A 25,295-nucleotide genomic window follows, 5' to 3' on the forward strand; every position below is an offset into this window, starting at 1 on the left:
AAGGCAGCTGTCTGGCTTTGACACGGTCCACTGAGAAGCTGTTAAACCACACACATAGGGGCTATTTGGGATCCCACAGCGGGTGTGCCTGGTGCCAAGTATTCGCGGGTGCCGCCGTTTGTGTCTGTGCATGTGCGGGCGTCCTCCCCCCCCCCCCCCCCCCCCTTAACCTCTCGCAACCTCGGGGCTTGTGTGTCATCCCTGGCTGTCATCATACTGCAGAAACACACTTTAGGGAAAGTTACAGAGATAACAGTGTTGTCTGTCTGCTGGAGACACACAATCCTGATCACAGCATCGCCGCTGATAAGAGTCTTTGATGTCAGTGTTTATCTGAAGGAATTAAGGCTCTAATCTTTAAACATTTAAAAAAAAAATACAGAACATTTTTTTTTCATGGAAATATCTTCAGTTTTAACATGACAACCTTTTTAAAAGCACAGTGAAAGCTCAATACGACCACTGTGTGTGAATTCACACATCTGATATTGATTTCATTGTTAACAGATATTTGCACACGCTCCCTGCTCGAGATACCGACTTTCTTTGCTCCTAATCCTGCCTCTCGCATTCCTCGCCGTGCTGATATGGCGATACCGTATAGTTCTTCTTGAAATGCGATTCAACTTGTCCATCTCTGTCTGTCTCTCCGTCTGTGCCAAGCAGACAAAGTTGAGAACGAGAGTAGCGAGATATGAGCCGCTGATGAGCCCATTACGGTGAGTTCTGGCTGTCAGGCCGACTCAAAGGCGACTTCCACCTGACATCCCTGACAGCTGAGCCAGGCTTAATGGGGTCGGCAGTGCAGCAAGTTGAAGAGGAGAATCCCTCTGTGCAGATATTTTACCCCGTCTCAGCAGTCTCCCCCCTCTGTCTTTAACCTACTTTCTGTCTCTTCTAACTTATTTCCGTATACCTCCATCGAAATCCAGGGAAATTCAAACTATTTTGGAGAAAAACAAACAACTATTAATGTTGCATGATGATCGCTGCTCATTCGGGCGCATTAGTGTATCAGTCGTTAGCTTTTCCCAGCAAGTGCATATTGATTGTTTTTCCTGTGTTTTTCTTCTCCTGTAAAGAGAGGGCGGCTCCCTGGAGGAAGACTGCTCTGTCCAGCAGTTTGATACAGCTTTACTTTATCAGGACATCACATTCTTGGATAGTTATTATGCTCTCTGGCCCAAATAAAACAGAAAAAGAAATCAACTTTAAATTAATTGATTAGTTAATCAAAAGAAACATAAAGGATTAATCGATTATCAACATTTTTTCAATTAAGTCAAATGAAAAACTGCACATATACAGTTTTAAAATGTCAGGATATGCAGCTTCTCTGTTTCACATCATTCTGGTTCTGGTTTATTAGTTGATCAAAACAACTAATGCAAGGTCATCATCCTGTGCTCTGGACAAATATTCAATATTTTCTGCTCTTATACTCATATTTATTAATATTTGGTTATGCACTAATAGTTAATCATGAAAAAAATCTACCAATGAACTAGTGATTAATTAAATCATTGGTTACAGGCCTACATTTAAAACTTCTTGCTGCTCTGTTGAGCTTTCTTTTAAACTAATCACATTGTGTGTGTCGTTGAGGCCTAATAAAATATTTGCAAAGACGATTTTTTTAACATTTTCAAAGGGTGCATTGTTTACATTGGTCTTTGCTAGCTTGCTAGCTCTTCTTCTACACTGCCTTTGTTGCTACACTTCTTTGCATGTCACCACCAGCAGCTGTTGGTCAGCAGAGGAGTGTGAAATCATCAGAAGGAATGTGTGCTTATTCATCCTCAATATGAGGACCCGCTCATAAAAACATGGAGCCATACCACTGCTGGTGGTCAAAGACTCAACAGAGTACATTTTTCATGATTTATTCAACCTCTCTCTGTTTCTTCATGTGCCACTGTTGGTTCAGTGGTAGGCAGTATTTTATCAGTTTAATGTTCACTCCTTTTGTCATAAGAACATTCCCATCCGCTGTTCCCTAATCTTACTCTTTGTTTCTCCTTTTATCTGTAACTTTCCCTTTTAACTACTCTTACTTTGAAGGACCCTCAGTAGGAGTTTTGATAGCATTTGCCCTGCTTATCTCTCTGAATGCCAGCCTGTGTAGATCCCAGCATTCCTTTAGCTTGTGTAACTCAGTGAAAAGCATGACCTAAATTAACAGTATTGATTTAGTCAGACAGACATAACTTTAGTAAAATTAGAGTTGCTCAGTGACAACGTGATGGTAGTTGAGGGCATGTGGGGTGGCAGAGATGACTGTGTTTATACGGTGTGTGTGTGTGTACTCTTGAAGCCTGTTTATGAGTGCTAGAGAGTAAGAACTGCAGTGTGTTTGAGAGATGTAGGTCACGGTGCCTTCTGTGTTTGAACAGTACAGTAAACTTGGCAGACGTCCTCAGATATGATAGACTTTGCCTCACTCTACCTCCCCCCTCCCCCCTCCTCTCTCTTGTCTGTCATCCTGTGGTATGTGAAAACGCCTTATCTGCGTGCGCTGTCTCTGCTGGGACTTTTTTCCCGGAAGTCATTACCTCTCTCTCCGACGAACTGTACACACACACACACACACACACACAACAAACTCACTCCGTATGTCAACGTGCATCTCAAATGAAACCATCAACCGCGTGCCACAGCTCCGCCGCGTCTCCACCAAAACTCATAACCTCGGTGCACACAGAGGAGGCTCAGTGCGCTGGAGGTTGGCACGCCACCTCACACCCCAGCTGTAAGCTTGGCGTTGGAGGCTATGAGCTGTCTGTGAACATTACTTGATGGATTGTTTTGAGGTGGATGTTGGGGATGACTCCGCCGGTGTTTTCCAACTCATCTGCCGCCTTTCATCCCTGTTTCACGCAGATGGAACAAATTCATAGACTCTTTGGGGGATTGTACAGGAGATGTGGTGTAACAATCCTTTGTCAAGGTTTTCCACTAGTGCATACAATGTCCAGCTGGGTGAAAATAATAGCCAGTTGTTTTTTTTTTGGAGGGGGTGGGGCTAAAGTTGTTACATTTTCAAGGCTGTATTGTCTTTATTTATTTATTTAATTCAAGTAAAGATGGTGACAAACTTTAAACCATACTTTTAATAGGACTAGTAGGGTAAATAGTAGTTAAAGCTTATTAAATAAATTAAATAAATCACTTTTAGCTTCTTTTCAATTTTCTTCACATCTTCCTCATCTACTTCCTCATCATCATCATCCATAGCCAGATCTTTTAGTGCTTGGTTGATCTGATACTTGTTGCTTTGAACCCTCCTCATGATCTGTCAGGTGAAATATAAATACATGGGTTTTACCGATTTGGGAGGCTTCAACGCACAATATGTAATTTTCTGCCGCTCGCTAAGAAAAAAAAAAAACAAACCCCAGTAAGGAAGTAGTCGGCTGAAAGTGTTTTACTGTCCGGCCATCTGGACGACAGCCGGCGCTTATGGAAAATTCAGTGCACTGAATCATGGTGGGCGTTCATAACAGACTCAGTTCAGACAGTAATTTCTTTTATCAATAAATCTGTTGATTATGTTTTCTATGAATGCTTGACTTGTTTGGTCTTTGAAATGTCAGAAAATAGTGAAATATGTTCATCAAAAGCTCCAAGAGTGCAAAGCGACATCTTTAAGATGTTTGTTTGCTTCAACCAGCCTTTCAAAATATTCCGTTTTCAAATAAAACAGACAATAACAGTGAGCGCTTACATCTGAGAAGCTGGAACAAGCTGATGTTTGGTATTTTTGCTTGATGAATATCGATCAGCAAAATGTTTGTCCATTAATTTTGTGTCTCTCGACTAATTGTGCATGAAGGCGCCACATTTGATCATTTTGTACTCAGGCTGCAACTTCAGTCCCCTCGTATTGAGACAGAACATGAAACAGAACACGAAAAAAAGAAGATAAGATTTAAAAGCTCCATGTAGAAATAAAGTGAGATGAATGCCACTTCTCTCCTGGTGGCACGAATCGAGGTGAAGAGGTGAAATTTCACCCCAAGTGAGAAATTTAGCCCGATACAGTAAAGTAAAAGCCAATTACTTGGCAGCAGGTGTCTGTAAATCCACATTGTTTTTCTAGCTGAAGGAGGCCACTGGGCTGTGACCTCTAACACAGAGTCTCCCCACCGAGAGCTAGATTCCCCGAAGAAGACATCGATCGACCCGGCTGCCAGACCCGGTGTGAAATTAAAAACAAACGGAAGATGAACTGAAAATAACCCTGGAGTCGTGTTATTGTACACTACCCCCTGTTATTTAAACCAATATGAGATTTTTTTTTTTTTTTAAACAACATGACACATACTCACCAGTGGAGTCGTACTTCTTCGGACACAGCAGCTATATTATCAGTTGTTTTTTTTCTGTGATAAAATGTTTTCACATCGATATCAGGATCCAAAAGACATAAGAACATCTATATCAAAGGGAAAGAAACGGTGGCAGATGTTGGGCAGCAGAGATGGGGAAGGTCTGACATATTCGATTGTTTTTCTCTGGGAATTTGGGAAGCACTGCACCGACTCCTTTGATCAGTCAGATGTTAATGTCATAGCTGTCTGCCAGCCCATCGCGCTCGGGGTAACATTTCAACACAACCCTTTCCTCACTCAGTCCCGTTTCCTTAAAAATATAGTGACCTTCTCGGAGCGAGCACGTTTGTGTTTGAGACTTGAAGGGACAAGTGTCCTTATCTGCCGAGCAAAACATAGAGTCTGTCTTCTTCTCTTACTGATATCTGACTGGATGTGTATGAGATTTTAGGAAAATATTTAAGTTGGGTTGTTGCCTCCGGTATCTCGGTATTGTGTCTTCAGGAGTTGTCTCTTCTTATCAGGGTAGCGCTTTAATTGTAGCTGGTGGTGTGTTGAGCTAGGAGACATTCAGCACTCTTAATTTTTGGCAAGATATGTGAATCTATAATGCATGTCTCCAACACTTTTTTGGTGATTTAAGGCTGAGTTTTCCAACCTTGCATGCAATCACAGATGATATTTCTGGATTTTCATCTTGCTGACACAACTTAGTTGGTTCACATCTTGAGCAGATGCTGCTGATCTGCTTGTCTTTACAAAACTATGCGTGGCATTTCTTACTTAATTCCCTCCTGACTGTGACATTTAATGTAAAGGGGCATTTGAGGCTAAATTCTTTACTGTCCCACACATCCTATCCACAGCCTCTCTCGCTGTCGTTTTTTTTTTATATTTTATTTTTCTTTCATCCAGCTTTTTTTGCCTCGCTGTGTCTTTTTCTGGCTGCCCATCTGTCAGCTCAGGCCACCTGCAGCTGAGACAAAGGTGAGCCTGATTAAGAGACAGACAGGCAGGAGAAGTACAGGAGCGTGGGGATGAGGAGGGGTCAAAGATGGAGGGATTACCTTGGCTCATCTTCAACAGCCTCCTTGATTTAACCTTATTGAAAGATCGCTCTTTTTTTTTTTTTTTTTTTTTTTTTTTTTTTGCATGGCTGCAGTCCTGCGAGAGGCTATAAAGAACTCTCACTCACACACACGTCACGCAGGTGGAGGTATGCTTTATCGACTCTAGCGGTGAACCGTTCCTCATGATAACAAACCTTGACATCAGGTATGATAACATTGTATTACGCAGAGGAGATGCGGGCCTGCCTTGACATACTATTGAGATGCTTATTGATGAGTAGTTCATTGCGGTAGCTGTTCAAACAAGAAGACAGAGTGCAGCTGCTGAGTTTAAATCCTGAGCGGGCCAATCAGACCCCTTCCATCTTCTCACCATGATGCCTTTAATTAGAAACAATCAAGAGCGCACTTAGCTGTGAAAATATATTGGAGAACTGAAATAAACTCCAATATGTTGTGTAATTATAGAATATGAAGATGAATTGGTTAGCTGGTGATGAGTATTCATAATATCACTGCTACCTCTCTCTTGTATAGTATTCTCTAGTATTCTTCTAGTCTTCCAGGTCACACTCTTGTCATTTTCTCCAGTGAAATGTGAGTAACTGGAGCAGAAAACATGTCTCTCACGCAGAGCTTGTACACAACATCATGAGGGGGGAAATAAAAGATTGAAGCGTGCGCGAGGGTGTGTGCAACACATCATGTCTTATTTGAGAGACGTGTGTCCCTGAGCTGATGGCGCACGACTGCGAGGGCCGCGTTCTGTTTTCTCTGCACGTGTCGGATCACCCGCCGCTAACGTCACAGCCTCACCCAACGGGAAAAAAGGCATTTTCTCCGTCTTAGGTCTGATCATTTTACGACAAAATCATTCACAGCCAGCCAGTGTTGTCTAAACATTACATTCCTCCACAAGGCTAAGTGGTCGCTATGGCATACACTTAATGAACGGAAAAAGCAGTAAAATGTTAACAGCAGCCTTCTTTCTAATCCTCTGTCATTTACTTTCCCTCTCTCTTTCTCTTTTCCCTCTCCAGTTCTGTCCATCCAGGCTGCCGACATCCAGTTCACCAAGGAGCCCAAGTCCCAGGATGCCTTGCACGGCCGCAGCGCCATGCTACGCTGCGAGGTCAGCGATCCGGCAGACATCAGTTACGGCTGGTTTCACAACGGCCAGCCCTTGGAAAGCAGCGAGAGGCGCTTCCAGGAGGGCAGCAATCTCAAGTTCACCGCTGTGGACCGGCGGCTGGACGCGGGAAACTTCGAGTGCGTGGCACAAAACACGGTCACGGGAGACGTGCTCCGCTCCACCAACGCCTCCTTCAATATCAAGTGTGAGTGTTTCATTTCAAGCTGTTCTCACCCTCCTTCAGGAAAACCTCTGATTTCCTGAGTGAAGATTGCCAGCTGACAGGGTTTCATAATGGCAACAAGGGTGTGCATCCAGTTTCTGGATCAAAAAAGCAAAACAAAAGTAACAGTATAGGATGACGGGTAGTATGAGCTGAAGGAATGTTTCCACCTTGTTGCCTCGTTCTTTGTGGCTTCCTCTCCCTCTCTCCAAAGGAAACTGGATACGTGTGCCACCAAGCATGTGTTTCTTGTTGCTTGTATCTTTTTTTGTTACACTCCCTTTTCCCATATACTCTCAAAAGGCTTTTGTCTGGAAATTACTGAGCAGCGCAATTTACCTTCTACCTATATAATTATTTAGGTTTAGATTAACACTACCCTCTTCGCTTCAGCGTTTTATTCATAACAGCCTTTTCACTCCATCGCTTTCTAAAGGTTTTGTCCCATTAAGAGGAGGCAAGCTATTATCTTAATTTTGTTGCTTAGCCCCATAACCAAACCTCAATGATCCTCTTAAGTTTCAAAGGAAGCAACAGGAATTCTTTGGATAAATAACAACCTTGTTCATGTATTGTGCAAAGCCCTCAGGTACCAGTTGTTACTGAAAAAGCCTTTGTGTCTTACAAACACTGAGTTTGTACCATGACTGGTGGTGGGTGAGGGGCAAGGCTGGGTGAAAAATGGCTCCATCTGGAATATGTTGTCCTTTCTAGCTACATTCTGCCGGGAGGTTTTTCTTCGTGGTGGTGATGCTTGTTCAAAGGCTGATTGCAAGAACAGATGAGTGTGCAGACCTCCTAGAAACAAACTGAACGACCGACAGAGAGTCCGAGAAGGACAGACAGAGGGGAGAGAGCAGAGGTTTAACCTCGGCTCTGTAATACGTCTCCACTAGTGGATATTTGTGGTCTGCGATGTTGAGCACCAACTCTGAATAATTAAAGTTTTAGCCAGATAGACCAAAGGAAACACATCAGTTTTCCAAACCTCGTCTGATCTTAAAGGAACTGCTTTTATGTGTTGCAATTAAACATGATCTAGTGTGTCAATAAAGCTCAACTGACACACTCCCACGGATTTAAAAAGAGAAAAAAAAACAAGTTTGACATGAAGCACCAGTTCTTAAGAGCTGCCATCGTGACCCAGAATAAACTGACTCATCTGCCAGGTCCCACGCATTGGAAAAGAAAAGCATATTTTTATTGGAAGGAAGATTTATGTAAATTTTAAAAAAATCTTCTTTTCATGTTGAACTCATTTAATCATGGAAACATATATGTTCACTTGTTTACATAAGAGTAGTAATATATTTTATGAACAGTGTAGATGTGCATTACTTCCACACAAATACACATTTAGAGAACAAGCGCCAAAAACATCTGACTTCTTCTTGGCCCTCATAGAATATCTTCATTTCTTTATTTTGTTCAGTTTAGTTTGAGAGGCAACATGTTAAAGTTGCAATAATCAATATTTCTATATTAACAATGGATTAACCTACTATGTGTGAAAGTGGTCACTTGTAGTGACAAACCCAGAGAGAATTATTGCCCAACTCTGCCTCAGCTCTACAGCGTCTTTCAGTCCATTGTTTTGGTTTTCTGTTCTGCAACTTTACTGTTTTGATCAGTCTCACTGCTTTCATTGGTGTTGTTTCCAGACGGCAGTCTTCAATAAAGAATCTCTGAAGAACCAACTATACGCTACCTGCCCAGCATCAAATGGCACACAAATAAAGTTAGATGCTACTTTGTGAACATGTTGGAGCATTTAGCAGCTAAAGAGTCAGATATTCCCCTCAGTAGGTGGTGGAGACCAAAAACAGAGCGAAAATGAGACTGAATATCGGACTTACATTCATCAGGTGGACATTAGCAGACGAATTCTAATGTTGCTCCATAACCGCTGGATGTGTAAGCAGCAAGTGATTGCCATATATTTTTATAAGGTGAAAATAAGTCAATGTTGTGTTTACAGCTTGTTGCGCTGCCCCCAAGTAGCCAAAAAAATCAATGAATGCAAGTAAAGTAACCTTCAATAAAGACTTGAAATTAGACTTATATATTATTATTAAGTAGCTGTTCAAGGAAGTTTTTGAGATGCTTGAAGAGACCTTTGGAAAATCCACCATGAGGACAAAAGACTTGATGCACTGTGACCACACATTTCTCAACTTTCAGCTCTGCACACATGTAAGTACATAAAGCAGATATGAGCAGCAGTTACATAGCTGAGAGACATTTATTAATGGACGCAATGTTACCAACGAACCACATTAACATTCTGCTAGAAACTGTAAGATTGATAGCTTAGTATCAGTTTGATAAGAAATACACTTCTTACAACATGATAACATGGCTAGGCAGCGGATTCCTGCAACACTGCTCTCGATAAGAAACCAGCTGCAATAGTTTCTGTTCTCTAAATATAATTTTACAGCACAGCACATATTTTTCTGAATCAAACACACAAGGTAAACAGTAGTAAATCACTTTTGTACGCTACATCTGTCTGTGTGTATCAACACATTTGTCTCTTTGACTCAATGTACAGGTCAGCTGATCATTGCTGGATCACTTTAGGTGGATCAGACCATGTTATGACAGATGTTCTCGTATTTCCCCAACATACATTTAACGGGTGATAAAGCCGCATGCAGCTTTAAAGTAAAGAACCCCCCCTCTGGTATTAATCTGGCATGTGCGTTCACTCATGTGTATACTAGTTTGCGTGCATAGTAGTAAATGTGGGTTGTCAGGGTGGGGGGCATTCCATATGTACTGTACATGGACTGTACTAGAGTAGATTGTTACCCCTCCCCCCTCCTGCCCTACGCAGAGAGAGAGAGTTAATTTATCCTGCTCTCAATGGTGGGTGGGCAAATCCTGCCAGTTGAGAGTTATTCAGAGTAATTATCCCCCCTCTGTTTTCACTAATAGAGGTTTTAGCCCCCCTTCATCCTTTTGTCCTGCCCGGTCACTGGGTCTCTATGGCGAGACCGCGTCCAGCAGAGGCGTCAGGCTGAAGCATCACTATTGTCAGCATGTTTGTTGGTCCTGGGGGCAACGCTTCGCTTGACTGTCGGTAACAAGATGCAGACCGACATGGTTTTGGAAATCTGCTGCGTGTTTTTTTTTTTATGAAAGAAGCAAACAGAGAAACATACAGTAGAAATACAGACAGGGAACATTTCCTCCTGATTTAATCTTTCAAATCTCACAGCCACTTGGACTAAAGTACACACACTCACACACACACACACATACACACACGCCATCTTGCTCTAATCACACAGCATGTGTCCTTAACCTACATTTGTTCAGCAGATGCATTTTAGAGCATCCTTACTGACAAATCCACTTTCTCGTCCTGTCACAGTTCCTACATCTTAATGTTCTTTCTTTTCTTCTGTGAGCTGACAAAATGCAGCTCCCCATGCTTAATGACCCAGCCTCCACCCGGCAGCTTCTCCCCTGTCCTTTTTTTTTTTTTTTTTTTTTTTCCCTCCTTCCTCCTCCTCTATCTGCTTTGTCATACCAGCAGCATCTCTCTGAATTGCCATAGTTTGCAGCCTGGCCTCTTGACCTCTGCCAACCACAGCTGATAAAATCTGACACCTCCTCTAACAAGGAGCACAGTCTGTCACGCTTTTCCCAAGCTTGTGCCCTTTATACAAAGTTTACAGTTTGAAGGCAATCCGCCATATGTTTTAGTTATATCCACACCCATATGGTGCTGTCAGTCAAATCATATCCAAAGCACTCCCCTTGATAACACAATCCACCCTGTCTGTCTGTTTCAGAAACCCTTCTCCATAGCAACAAATCAGCTCATTGAGTGAAACAAGCACACACGCACACATACAGCTGCCTGTTGGCACGGTGAGGAATGAATGGTCCAAGCATCTGCCTTGACAATATCCTCACAATTCATCTGTTATCATCCCTGTGTTGATAGAGCTTCCTGTTCTGCCTCCAACATAATAATTATACGCCCCTAATTATGGCGTTAGCTGGCAGGCCTGCTCCAACACTTAGTCATGCATTCTGCGAGGGATTATGGGGAAGTATTCGCCACTAATAGGTTATGAAAGAATGCCTTCTGTTTGTCGAGTGGACAGCTGGAGAAACCCGAACTGTGAATGGAGCCGTGCAAGAAAGGGTTAGAATGTGCGACTCTCAGAGAAAATCCAGGTCAAATTGGAACCGAAATAATACCAGGAATTAGATTTAACCTGATGGAGCACCAAATAGGTCAAGAGTGGCAGAAACTTTAGACTGTCACAATGCAATATGTGTTGGTAAGCGCTCATTGTTCCAGTGATTCATAGTTCACAGAGGTGAAGCAGTATGCCCAGTCCTGTTTGTCTTTGTCTCTTCAGCCTTACCGCTCACGCCGCTTCACGTCTTTTTGTGTTTATTTCACTTTTACTGGCAATAGACAGCAACAAAACACACACTGACAGCATTATGTTCTGTGGCTGATCGTTTGGCACCACCTGATTCTGGAGACGCTCACCTGTTCTCCAGGGAAATGCTTCGATTCGTTTGCAAATGATGTTTGGCTCACATCTGACTGCAGATGATTGTTGCTGTTCCATTGAACTTTTTCTTACACTCTCCTCCTCCTCCTCCTCCTCGTCCTCCTCCTCAGTGACTCACCATTTCCCCTTCTGGTTTTGTCTGCCCCTCATGCTTCCAGTGCACTAATAACAGGTCTGTCTGCATGTCTGGCCTTCATCGCCGCCTCCTCCTTCTCCTCCTCACTAAATTACTGGAGCTATTGACTGGAACGGCCTTGACTGAGACACACAACTGTTTAGCATACAGAGCTGTCAAAGACATTTGCACGCAAACATTCACGCTCAGGGGCGCAAACATCATTTCTCTGTCGCAACAGCATCATCCGCTGTATTTCACTCCTCAACACTACACGCATACACAAACACGTGTCTCTGACAGACGCACAGAAACATACACAGTTGTTCATCTGTAGAGTGACACACACACACTAACAGTTGTTGGAGCATCTGTGTTTTTTAGGAGGAAGCTAATGAGCGCCGCCTGGCTCAGATGGGGATATAAGCAAAGGGGGGATGGAGGCCCTGTTACTGTAGAGACGGTTTCCCGTGATCCCTCAGGGTGCAGAGCACTGCTAGGTTTCTTCCTGTGTAATTCATTGTGACAAGTCTTCCTCTAGCGCCCCCCTTGACCTCACAGGGACTCTGCGTCTTTCACCCACCCACCCCCCCCCATCCCCTCAACGCTGTCTCAGGTGTAGGTTCATGCCATGCATATTTTATAGATGATACAAACAAGCAGCAGAGATCCATCCGCACTATTCAGCCACGGGCCATGGGAATGGAGCTCAGCGTGATGGAATGTCTTATACATACATACACATGTATACACACACACACACACACACACACAAAACCCTCCTAGACTCATGCATAAACCAGGGCAACCCAAACAAACATGCTCTCTCAGTGACTGGATGTATGCACCCAGTAACCACACAGCATGTAAAGTAACTACATGTCATACAACCACAGCTTAAATATCATCATATAAATAACAATTAGCCCTTGTTGTCATTCAGCAGAAACATGCAGTATTTGTATTGTCAACACGCACAGCAGGAGGAAGGGGAATTCCAGTCAGGTACAGTAGAGCTGTATTACAACCAAAATCTAGCACGTCACTCTGCAGAGGAGGTAACTTTGGTGTCTCTAAATAACTGTTTAATATAGTTTCTTTCTTCTGGTAGACTTTAGTGGCCATCTAACTCAGAAGCAGGTTGTGACTTTGTCAGGAGATAAGCTAGTGTTTCCTTCAGATCATATACAGCAATTTTTATGGCTTACACACTGAATTTCTGGCTACACCGAAGAAGCTTAGCTCACAGCAGCCACAGTCCATCATGTGATATATCTACTCGTCTCCTTTCAGTCGGGACATTTGAAAGCATTTTGCACTGAAAAATGATCATATGTTACCAATCTCATATGAGGTTATAGGAATGATTTGCTGCCGTGATGATTTCTTGATATATACTGTGGTGTATATACTGCATGTAGTTGATATATATATCCTGTTGTACGGGGTCAAATCCTTAATGGTAAAACCAAACCGCTCTTCTCGTTTCTCACTGCACCGTGATGCGTTCAGTGGACAGCTGAGGATCAATTTCCCTCCATCTGTTTTCTTTTTTTTGTGAACTTTCATCAGTCACCCCCGACAACATTGATCAGGTTTCATGTGACTCATGTGAGCGATGCCTCTCATCGCTTTGTTGTGGCATTTGACACCACGGGTCAGGTCTGAAGCAAACAAGTACACCTCATCGTTTCCAACATAACTTGCTCAATGGAGGTGGTGCTATTGCTTAAAGTCAAGTACGTCGTTGCCTTGTTGCTCATTTCCTTTCTGCCTGATTTTATGGGCCACTCTGACGGCCAGAACAGCCCTTTTTAACAGAGAAAGTCAATGAACTGTCCATTAAATGTCCATAAAAAGCACTGTAAATGCACAGCTCATTCTGGTGAGTGCAGGACTGTGGTATGCTGATGTAAGCTGACCCAGTGATGTGGTAGCTCCCTGCTTTGTCCTCCAGCTCCTGAGTCATGGAGCTGTCACAGTGATGCGCCTCGACTCCCTGCTGCACTCATTAGCATTGCCCTCTCTGGCCCGCCGCGTCGCGTGTCCCAGAAGGACAAATGATTACCACTTAACTCAATTTTTCCTCCTGTCCTTCTCCTCAACTGTTCCTCTCAGTCCCGTCTCCCACTTACAGTGTCCTCTGTTTTTTGTTTTTTTTTTCCTCCGCAGGGTTAGAAAGTGGCGGTGTGACTTTAAAGGAGCCCGCCTCGGAAGGAGAGATCGAGAGCTCAGCGCCGGTCGCGCTGCGCTGTCATATTGACGGACACCCACGGTGAGTCTCCTCCACCGTCACCTTAAGTTCAGAGATCTCAGGGTTAAAGATCACGTTGAAGACTGTACTTGAAAACTATTCTTCTGTCTCTGTCGGCCTTTCTCATTCTTCCTCTATCCTCCCCCTCCTCCTCACCTTTGTGCCTCCGCTTTTTTCGGCTTCTTCCATCATCCAACCCCTCCTCCCTTAATTTTGTCTTCTTTTCTCTGAAATCTCTCATGCCTGTCCTCTTTAATCCTCCTCTCCTCTCTCAGGCCCACATGCCAGTGGTTCAAGGACGGGGTGAAGCTGACGGAGAAGAGCCATCAGATCAACAACAAAGAAAGGACGCTCACCTTCAAGAGCGCCAGTCCGGAAGACAACGGCCTGTACTACTGCTGTGCCAAGAACGCAGCCGGCCATGTCTGCAGCAACAGCAACTTCACTCTCAACATCATCGGTGTGTGTGTGTGTGTGTTCCTCTATTGTAACATGAAAATGATTCTCAGTTCAGCACTCTTTTAAAAACACACCTCATTCTTCACAGCAGCCTCACTCTAGGGGCGTTTGTTGTAATTGGATGAACAATCAGATGTTTTTCTGCTTTCAGCAAATGTTTCCACATTTACACACCTACCAAGAAGTGTGGCAAAGAGGTAGAAGGGGGATGTAGACCATTAGCGGTGAGAGAGACAGCAGGGAGAGAAAGTGATGGAGTTCCTAATGTGATAACCAGAGAGTGTGTGTTAGCGCCTTCCTCCCCCGCCGCCTACGCAGACAGAAATAACATCACAAACATCTACCGAGCGAACAGTAACATCAGCTCCCTCAGCAGCGTCGCTCTGTCGATCTGTCTGCGTAACTGCAGCTTTTCAAAGACAATCTGGCTGTACTGTGTTGTATAGTGAAGTTATTTGTATTTCTGCAGGCTCTCAACATGACTTTCGTTGTTTACTCTGCATGTGTGTGTGTGTCCCCCTTGTGTATTCTCCCATCATACAGCAACACATCTGTGCGAGAAACCCGATGCCTCGCTTCACTCTAATTAGCCACCTGCAACACATAGACACGCAAGGTTAGCACCTGGGTGGAGGAAGAATGGATAATTGTTGAGTTTCCAGTTACCATGTTGCCACCCTCTGAGCTTCTATAGGGCTTCACAGTAAGGAAAGGCTGACAGATTTAGGCAGGTTCTCAATGCACGGCCACAGCTCTTTAAGTCAACTTCCTGGGTGGGCCAGGTATGCTCCGAGCGACATCCACGCCCCCTCTTTTTCTTTTCACCGTCCAACCAGTAGCCATATCCGGATACTGCCACCGGCACCTGCCCTTAGCTGTTTAGATTTGAAATACTCACACATATAAACCCGGATTATGAGTATTTTCATGTTCCTCCTCCTTTTATTGAGCTCAACACCTTTCAGCTTTGTGTTTGGAGTATAACAATGTCCTAACATCTGTGTGGTTATTACTCCTCGTCTAGGTTTAGCAGTACCAAATCTCTGGTTTTGGCAGGTCAGAGCAGCCCAGTCCAGTGTTAGCCAAAGCAGGCGGGGTAGAGAGAGGCTTGCAGGGTGGAAAGACCTAAAAGAATGCGAAAAGAAGGAAAATATTATGCAGTGAAAGCCTTTTGGGGGTGTTTTAATATTAACTTCAAAAAATCCTGCAACCTTCATTGTTTAAAATGCAATAACATCAGTCTTTTTCGTGGATTACCATTTAAGTTAAATTCGGATAACAATTTTTTTCGTCTCCATAGCAGTTGACCCCGTTTGGGATTCCTGGCTCTTGCATGACTTAAAATCATCACAGAGAAGAGATAGATGATCTCCTGTGTGTGATTGTTATGATCCAGGAGGTTAAAAAAAAGAGGAGATGATTGTCCTGATAAGCCTAGGGTCTGGAACGAGCTGTTCACTGACCTCATTAGTCTCCCCGGGGCCCCTGAGGTGTTGACACACACTGCCATCTGAAGGCCGCACGCTCACCAGCCCTCACGCTGCTGTTGGCAGCTTTTAATAAAGCCCGGAGCAGAGATGCAGGAGCATCCACACAGATGGGACTTGATGGTCTGTCCAGCAGATGTAATCGTGCAGATATTTGTCTACTCTCTCTCAAACAGATAAGAGTTTTCCACGGGCGGTGGTCACTCCTGAGGACCAGGTGGTGCTGAAGAACGAGGAGGCCATGTTCCACTGCCAGTTCACCGCTGTGCCGGCCCCCACGTTGGAGTGGTACCACGAAAACGAGCTGCTGGTTAACAAGTCTCGGTATGTTTAGAGCTAAATCCTCTCCTCTGCATCACTCCTTTTTGTTAACTCCTCCAATTCTCCCTTTCACTGTATATTCTTGGATACCTGCCTCCACTTGTTTCCCTCTCCTTACTTACCATTGTATAAGCTTCAGCCCTGTTTGCCTGAGAGTGCAGAAATGAGGTATTCCTCTTCTACCTAATGAGGTGGAACCTTCTCAGCTCTCTTTGTGCCGTTACAGCTCAGGCTCAAGATGAATTGCACATTAAGGAATGTTATTACTGAAACAGAACGCTGTAAAGTTTCTTTGCAGTCTGCTATACATCACTCGAACACAAGCATTCTCTCCAGCCAATCACGGATGACTTTGCAGCTCTGCAGTGTTCACGCACTGAGCGGAAAAACCCCTCAAGCTACAATCAGCTTACCAGCATGTCCCCTATAAACACATAAGCACTAGATAATAGTCACATTGTAGGCAGCCTGGTCCACACGGAGAGTAAGAGTAAATGATTATTGTGTTCACTGAGCGACGGAGGAGAACGACTTCAATATCAATAGTTAGTCATTTGTGTAATGAGCTTCTCAGAAGCAGGTTCGGTCACCTAGCCAGTGATGACTCAGCAGCAGGGATGTAATAAGCATGAATATAAAACACACACACACACACCTGATGTTTGATGTGTTTGTGTTTATTGATCTGGGCTGATATAATGCTACAGGAATGCAGCTCTCTGCAGGGGATGTCATCTGTTTCACACCTGTACTGCTTAGACAACCCCCCTTCGGATATATGTGAATATTTTAATGTTGATTGTTTTTCATAGGTGTGAAACCAAGAAAAATAATCCCAGCTCAAGCTCAAGGCTATTATTGCAGACCGGAAAAAAAAAATCCTGCCCCATGGTTCAAACCAACTCCAGAGGCAAAAATGTGAAAACACACCAATTCCAGCTGCGTAGAATTTCATCTAATTATAAAGATGATTACCTTTTTAAAAAAAAAAGCTCTTTGTTCATTTTGTTTTGTGGTTATTTTAGACTATTTCCTCAGAGTGAAGTAATGTTCTGCACACTAGTTCTCTATCTCTGGGGTGGAAACATACACAAGCTCCCAAAGCTCATTTCTCTCCCGCTATTGAACAGAGGAGAGGAGAAGAGGATGACATAGAAATATCGCTGTTCCAGAGGGAATCCACCAGATAGACCTGGATGAATCCTGCTTCTCAGGAAATATACGCATCCTAAATGCATCCAGCAGTGCCTTTCCTTATTCCTCTCTGCTTTACATATTCACTTTTCCCATGAGCTCTGTAACGACTTTGTCATATAGCCATGATGAGCTGTTGATCCGGCCGGTCTATGAAGTTGATTTCTGTGCTGTGCGTGACGTCCGGCCTCCTATCTGTCATCCCCGGAGCTGGCTTAAGGTCAGCCTGTAATTACTTCTCATCCCGTCCATCACTGGCACTGATACTCCCTTCAAGCCTGCCAGGGGCCAGGGGCCAGCCGTCAGGACGGGCCTCCTAAAGCACCTTTTTTTCAAATCAACTCACTATATAGGACACTTCTCTTTGTGTTCTGTGCAGGCCTGAGAGAGATTCTTAGCATTTACTTTAAACTATTTGGGGCAGCAGATGGCTCGGGTTTAGTGAATCGGGGCAATTCAAACAGCGTCAGGTAACCAGCCGAGTACAAAAAAGTAGGCCTGTGCTGAAACAGCTTAAATTTTTTAGTCGTTGTATTGCCCTTGTGTGGCAGAGCATCTCCGGTTGGTGCTCGAAGCAGGGCAAAACAAATGCGGAGAATTGTTTGCAGATGTCGTCTAAACGAGGTCTGGTGGTGGGAATCGCAGTTGCCTTCGTGTACAAATAACATGTGACGTGTTGTTTGTTAGTCAGTGATGGCGACAAGTCTGAACGAGCAGCAGCGGAAGCGTAAACCGTTTGTTTCTTCTCCACAGAGTGCTCCTGCTCTCCAACGGTACGCTGCAGATCACACAGGTCAAGCCCAGGAACACGGGAACCTACAAGTGTGTCGGCCGCGGCGACAGTGGGTCCCAAGTGACACAGGAGGCCTCCCTTCTCATAGCTGGTATATAATACACACACACACACACGAACCTGAATTTGCAGTTGTTGAAGTGGCGAGAGATAAACACCTGTGATTCTGTAATCCGAGAATGAGAGGGGCATTTGGGTTACATATTTATCCTGCCCTTTATCTTTCTCTCCTCTCCCTCCTCTCTTCTCCTGGGTCTTTCACTTAGAGCTAGATCTCTCTAATGATAATCACATTCCCTTATTGACATCCGGCCCAGCTGTATCCACTACACGCTCCGTGCTGGATGCACTTTCCCGCTTCCCCTACATATTATTTCCTCCAACGGTCCAGCCGTACGCCAAGCCTATTTACCACCGCAAGCTTCCTCCAAAGTGTAACAGCACCTGGCAGACGGTGAACACGCGGCATCAGTAACATTAGATAACAGTTTAGCATGCCAGTATGACTCAAACTGGCTAACGAGCAGTGTAATTATGAGATTGTGAAATGTTAAATGATCTTAAACATGCCCGCTTGATTTCCATCCAACATCAGTTGGAATGCGTTTGTAAGAAATGACTTGCATCCAAATACACAGGTGTATTAAATCACTCTAAAATGAAAACTTGACATCAGGGCTATAACAGATGTAACCTTGTGGTTGAGCATAAAGGTCAGGTCGTGATAAATGTAGTGAAAACAGTTTAATAAACAAGTCCAGACTCATCAAAGCTATTTTTAATATTGCATGTAACAGCGCACACTTCTTTCCAATCGACCCATGACTCCAACAGAGAACTTCTTAAAATAACTTTTTAAATGGCTGCTGGAGCTTAAAGCCAGGACAAGCCGTGTAGTATCTTCTCATCTTACTAATCAGCCGGCATTTTGAAATGCAAGTGCATGCAAGTCAAATATTTTGAATAAGCTCAGGGCTGGAATTTCTATGCGTTTCAGTGTCCCATACACGTTATTCCTCCCGAACAGCCCCCTTTTCCCCCCCAAGGCTTTTGGATTAACGAGGTACGACTGTATCTGCAGTTTTAACCCAGTGAACCACAGCTCCATTTAAATACCTTAATTCACTTAATCTGATGGTAATCCCTCCAGGCATTATAGGGGATTGTGTCACAGTAGAATTCAGTATTTAGGGACAAGTTTAAACAGTCTTTCCATCATAGCTCCACCTCATTCATTTCACCGGCCTCGCTCCCTCCTCTCCCAGCTCCACTTCTCTTTCATCTGCTGAGAAATGTGTGTTTTCCTCTGTTCTCATTAATTGATTTAGATCTTGGACTTGTAGGTCGCAGTCACTGACCAGCTTTCAGAGTGTTGTTGGCCAATAAAGTATTAATGACTTCCATTTGAGACACACCATATTATACCACACAGTAGTGGGAGGTCTTGTGAGTCTTTGTACTACAGATCACATTCCACTTGCTGTATAGAGGCTGCCAGATTTGATATGACCCACCTCACACAAGCCCTAGTTAATTCCCATACTAAGAACAACCTATATACTCAGTTCGCCTACTGTGCACTTTGTTCTCTAATTGCTGTGGCCTGTGCTACGAATCAGAAGACTTTTCTTAACAAGACAGGAAATCTGTTAACAGAACTGTGAGTTGGAATTAACTGCACTCGGGGGCCTCTCATGAAATTCAAAATCAGTAATGCTTCACCGGCTTTGAAGACAGTTTGATGATTATCAGGGGCCTTGTGTAAGTGGAAATCAGTTTCAGCATTCAAATTGCTACTTCACGCTGAAAACTCTCCCGCTCTCCATGTTCTCCACCACAGAGATAGAGGACATGACGTCCAAGATGTCAAAGGTTTTCACAGCGGACACGCTGCAGCGGGTATCCTGCCGACCTCCGCGGGGCAGACCCGAGCCCGAGGTCTGGTGGGAGAGAGAAGGTCAGCGGGTGCCCACGGAGGGACGCGTGTACCAGGACGGCCTGGATCTTGTCTTCAGTCCCACAGAGGGGGGAGATTCAGGCACCTACACCTGCATAGCCCAGAACAAGGCAGGCCGCAAGACGCAGGAGGTCACCTTCACCGTGGCCAGTGAGTCAGAGACAAAGCAGATTGAATAATTTGGCTTTATTCACTTGAATTCCTGTGGACTTTTTTAAAGAAATCAGCCCATTACCATTAAAGTAATGCTCTAATATCTTTGAGTGTCAAACAGTCACCTCTGTAGGCTTCATCCTTCATAAAGAACAGCATCAGTGGCCAGTTTTCACAGTTGAAAAAATAACCTAAACATAAGAGATAATATCCTATGCAGGGCAGTTACAGAACTGGGTGAATTTTCTTATCATCCATAATATATTATTGTTCTATAATGTAGAATGTTTTGGGGTTGTTTTTTGCATATTTTTTGTCTCCCAAAATTATTGGATTGAATAAGACTGTTTCACATGTTGAATCCAAACTGAAAAACAACAAAAGCAAACCAATAACAGCTAACATTGGTGTCATTTTTATTTATGTTACAGTTAGCTGTGTTCTTTAATGTCAGGAGCATGGTGGGAACACTGGGACCATTTACCAAATACCCAGGGATTATTTATGGTGTCTATGTTTAGACTGACCAGTGGGCCAAGCTCATTAACTCTTTGTGTACTCCATCAGGGACTGCCATGGAGTTGATGATATATAATGTGGTGTGTGTGTGTTTGTGTGTGTGTGTGTGTGTCTACAGCTCCACCAGTGTGGGTAACTAGGCCCCAGGACAGCTACTTAGAAGAGGGTAAACCAGGTTACCTCCACTGTCACGCTCAGGCCAACCCTGAGCCAGAGGTCACCTGGCTCCGCAACAGCATCATGATCACACCAGAGGTCGGTTATTAACAACACCTTTTTTCTTTTTTCTTTTTTCTTTTTTTTTACATACATTCCATCTACAGCCATCGTTCTCATTCACTTCCAACTCCTGATGAAAACTTGTTGAATGTGACATTAGAGAATTTCACTTGAACAACCACTTTGTTTTTTTATTTTTATTTTTTTGTCCCAGGACTCTCGTTTCACGCTGTTCCCTAATGGCACCCTAAGGATCAACAATGTGGAGGTGTACGACGGACAGATGTACGGCTGCGAAACCAAAACTGAAGGCGGCCGACTGTCTGGGCAAGCTAGAGTTACTGTGCTCGGTAAGGTGGGAGGGAATCGGTCAGTTCATCGTTATATGCAGTAGATTATACATTTCTCACTGAGAGTGCACTTGACGTCATTCCTCAGACTGACTGAAAGATCATGTGAGTGATATCATATCCAGGGCATAATGAGTAATACAGCGCTGAGAGAAAATATAAAACAAATGCGGTCATGCCCATGGGCCTGTGTGTGCAAGAGTGTGCATTTTCTAAAATAGGAAGAGCGTGTCCATGTTGTGTCTCTGTAGGACACCCACAGAGGTTTAAAAAATGACTCATACCCGGCAGCTTTATTCTGGCCTCCATTTTAACACATTATCTCAATGATAAATGCTGCTATAGGATTACTGTGATAGACTGCCTGACATGTCACTGTTATGTCTGGCCAATCTGTCTGTTTATATGATCTCAGCCTCTGATAGACTTCAGTTTTTATAGTCGTCTGCGTGCACATGTGTGCATGTTGCCATACTTCGCTGAATGTGTCTGAGCATGATTTGCATCAGCTTAGTGTCATTTCATCTGCAGTGTGTGTGTTTACCTCCTATGTAATGCATGTGTGGTGTTTTGACTTGTGTTTCAGAGAAGCTGAAGTTCACCCCGACCCCCCAGCCCGCTCAGTGCCTGGAGCTGGATAAGCAGATCACTATCCAGTGCTCTGCTAAAGGCAGAGAGATCCCCACAATCCGCTGGACCAAAGCAGGTGTGCACTCCGCTGGCTTAACCTCAGTTTACAGCAGCTTAAATCAGATAAAACTTGAGTGTTTTACACTCTTTAAAGGAAATGTCTCACATCCACATTGCAGCAGTACCCCCCACACCATAATGTTAATGATGACATGCTATTTCCACGAGGATATGTAGAGACATGCCAAGAATCTGTAATGAGCAGAGTGTGAGGAAGATTCATCATAACGCATCATTTCCCCCTTCATCTGTGTGATGGAGTCGATTTAAGCACTTGAATTCCACATGAATCACCAAGACTGCAGACCTAAACCTCCTCAATGTCCCTGTGTGTCTCTCTGTCGCCCCCTGCAGACGGAGGAGAGCTGCCACCTCATGTGGAGCAGAGGAACGGCCAGCTCCAATTTACCAAAGTCACCCGCAGCGATGCCGGCAACTACACTTGCATCGCCTCCAACAGCCTCCAGGGGGAGATAAGAGCCTTGGTGACCCTCACTGTGGCCGGTAAACCACTCACTCATCATCCTGGAAGCAAGGAGTTATGAGAGAAAGGGTCATGCTAGCAAATTAGTCATCAGTCCCACATTGAAAGTACTTGTGGTCTCAGTACATCTGAAGCCGCTTTTGCACTCATTGATCATTCTCATCAAGTGGCAAACACAGCAGCATTTACTGTGTACTCTGTGGCCTTTTTACAGCCCAGTAATGAATTGGATTCGGGTTGTAGAGTGTAACTGAGAGGATGTTAACCACAGTCACCACAGTTCTTCTTTCGTCTGTAAAGAAAATGTTAAAGCCCAGCTGTGGTGGAAGTTTTATTAACGACTGTGTGTGTGTGTGTGTGTGTGTGTGTGTGTGTGTGTGTGTATGTGGATGTATGTTTGTGTACACAGTGTACATTCGCTTTAAGTTGGACCCAGAGAATACAACAGTGTACCAGGGCCACACAGCCATCCTGCACTGTCAGGCCACCGGTGACCCGGAGCCTCACATCCACTGGATGCTCAAAGACAAGATGATGGACATCAGTAAGAACAGAAGGTAAATGAGACAGTTCTGTGTCAGCTCAACCACCATGGCTCAAAATTACTGTTTGTGACAAACAGATTCCAAGAACTGACTGCTGTTTCATCTCTGTACATCCACTATAGACTTACCATAGCACAGCTGAATACAAATGTGTTATCGCCTTTACCAAATTTTACCTCATACTTTTATACATTTGTTGCCGTTTGTCCATCAAAAGTAACTTTTTTCAGGGTCTCAAAATACTATTTATTATTTCAATCAGAAGTTTCTAATTTACACATACAGTAGACAAAGAGCATCATAAGTATTCATTTAAAGTCTATCTGGTGTTTGGTGCTGTGTAGATAGTGTACAGTAGGGTTTCAGAGGTTTTTACTGAAAATGACATTGATGAGAACGGTGAGAGTGAATCAAAACGGTAAGGTTGCCGGGCATAAAACAAAAACAATGTGCTCAAAGATGCTAAAATGCTCCGTAGAGTTGAAGGGAACTGAAAAGTCAGGTGATAATTGTCTGTGGGTTTGTCATGAAGTGCAATCCTTTTCATGTTACGTAGTCATTCAATCCACTGTAAATATAAATCACTGATTATAGCAGCTTTAAAATATGTTTTATAGTAATATTATGTTACAGACAAAAATAAAACAAATGCAATCACCTGCTAAAAGATCTTTTACTTCTTGCATTATCAATATATGGCAGTCAAAATAAGTGACAAAGAACATGATGTTTGTTTCAGAACACAGAAAACATGATTGAAACATTGTAGACAAAAGGAGCATGTCGACCCATTCTGTCTAGGCTTCTCCTGTTTCCCTCTTGTTTGTCCTGGACATCCAGACCTCCAGCTTCATCTGCACCGTCTTTTCTTTCTTTCAGGTTCCAGATGATGCCCAATGGCTCCTTGGTGATTACAGATGTCACCACAGATGACACAGGCAGATACACATGTGTAGCCGGAAACAGCTGCAGCATCAAAGACCGTGTGGCTCAGCTGTATGTAGTGGGTGAGTTTAACACACTCAGACACACATCAGGAACAAAGGTGCACACACTGGGCGTAAGCCATGATCACAAGTGTTGGATGAAGGCATTAATTAAACCTTCACCCTCTGCCTGCCATCCATCCCGACAGGTTAATAACCGCGGCCACATCTCTGACGCCACGGCTGTCAGCGAGGTGATGGGATTGGGCAAACGTTAGATCTAATAACGCTTCACACTATGTGGCTCCTTGTGTTGCTGTCTGAAGCTGAAAATTACAGTCACACACTTGCACTAGTGTCCCATATCAACTAATTATCTCCCAAAGTAGCAGGATGGTATTCTGGATTAGTTCAAAGCAGGAGACAATTGAATTTAGATTCTTGTCGTAGCTCGTCAGGGTCAGCGTGACAACACTGCCCAACAAAGCAAAAAAGTATTGACAGGGTGAACAGGGCAACTCAGAAAATGAGTACCCTTTATGCTAAAACAAGAAAGTGTTGTGCTGAAAGATGTTAAGTGCTGTGTTAAAGATAATAAACACACTATACTTTTTCAAAGCATTTCACTGTATCTCTACCTGTTCCTGACAGATAAACCAGTGCACACTTTCGATGAAGATGAGGACAGGGCTCCTTACAAGATGATTCAAACCATCGGTCTGTCAGTGGGAGCAGCTGTGGCTTACATCATCGTAGTGCTGGGCCTCATGTTCTACTGCAAGAAGAGACGAAATGCCAAAAGACTGCAGAAGGGCCAGGATGGAGAGGAGCCAGAGATGGAGTGTCTCAATGGTATGTGTGTTTGCTAGTGAAAAATGTTTAAATACGTAGCGTGTTACCAACCAGTAGGGTTTGTGAGTAGTTGATATTCCCTCAACTTCATGGATCTGCTAAGCGTTGTTGAAAAGTTTGGATGTTTGCTGCCATCTTGTGTTCATCCTGGGTACTGCATGAAGACATAAAATGATAAAAAAAAGTTTTTGCTCCAAATCTTGTTCTTCATCTAATTGTAGATTTGCTTGAGAAGAACAAGTAGGTCAGTAAAGAAATATTGTAACGAGAGAAATTAGACTTTGTTTGGCTACTTGTGTCATGCTCACAGTGCTCTGTAACATGCATTCAGTTTTGCACTATGTCTATGACCTTTGACCCTGTGAGTTGTGTGTCGTGTTTCTCAGGAGGGGCTGTTCAACAAAATGGCCACACCACCACTGAGATCCAGGAAGAAGTGGCACTCACCAACATGGGTACCATGGCAACAACTGAGAAACGCCACAGCCACGTCAACAACGATAAGCTCCACTTTCCTCGAGCAAACCTACAAACCATCACTACTTTAGGTATGACTTGCAGGCTAGTCATACAAATCACAGCTGTGCTCTTGTTGTGGTTGATTCAGTTTTCATACTGACAGTGTAGGAATAAAGAAAAAGTTTGGTTTATACATTCTGTCACTGCGTAGAAAATAA

At 43.8% G+C, this 25,295-nt stretch overlaps 1 protein-coding gene across 1 annotated transcript in view; it reads left to right on the forward strand.

Moving 5' to 3' along the window:
- Positions 1-25,295, forward strand: part of ptk7b (protein tyrosine kinase 7b) — a 72,782-nt gene that overhangs the window by 44,102 nt on the left and 3,385 nt on the right. Inside the window, exons 2-15 of the mRNA XM_042432586.1 lie at positions 6,442-6,738; positions 13,588-13,690; positions 13,945-14,129; positions 15,792-15,939; positions 17,884-18,014; positions 19,764-20,030; positions 20,671-20,807; positions 20,986-21,121; positions 21,708-21,827; positions 22,166-22,315; positions 22,705-22,852; positions 23,720-23,847; positions 24,418-24,618; positions 25,005-25,166. Of these exons, the coding sequence (XP_042288520.1) occupies positions 6,442-6,738; positions 13,588-13,690; positions 13,945-14,129; positions 15,792-15,939; positions 17,884-18,014; positions 19,764-20,030; positions 20,671-20,807; positions 20,986-21,121; positions 21,708-21,827; positions 22,166-22,315; positions 22,705-22,852; positions 23,720-23,847; positions 24,418-24,618; positions 25,005-25,166 (2,313 nt within the window). The remainder of the gene's footprint in view (positions 1-6,441; positions 6,739-13,587; positions 13,691-13,944; positions 14,130-15,791; positions 15,940-17,883; positions 18,015-19,763; positions 20,031-20,670; positions 20,808-20,985; positions 21,122-21,707; positions 21,828-22,165; positions 22,316-22,704; positions 22,853-23,719; positions 23,848-24,417; positions 24,619-25,004; positions 25,167-25,295) is intronic.

Source organism: Thunnus maccoyii, chromosome 14 (assembly GCF_910596095.1).
Source record: "Thunnus maccoyii chromosome 14, fThuMac1.1, whole genome shotgun sequence".
Taxonomy (NCBI): Eukaryota; Metazoa; Chordata; class Actinopteri; order Scombriformes; family Scombridae; genus Thunnus; species Thunnus maccoyii.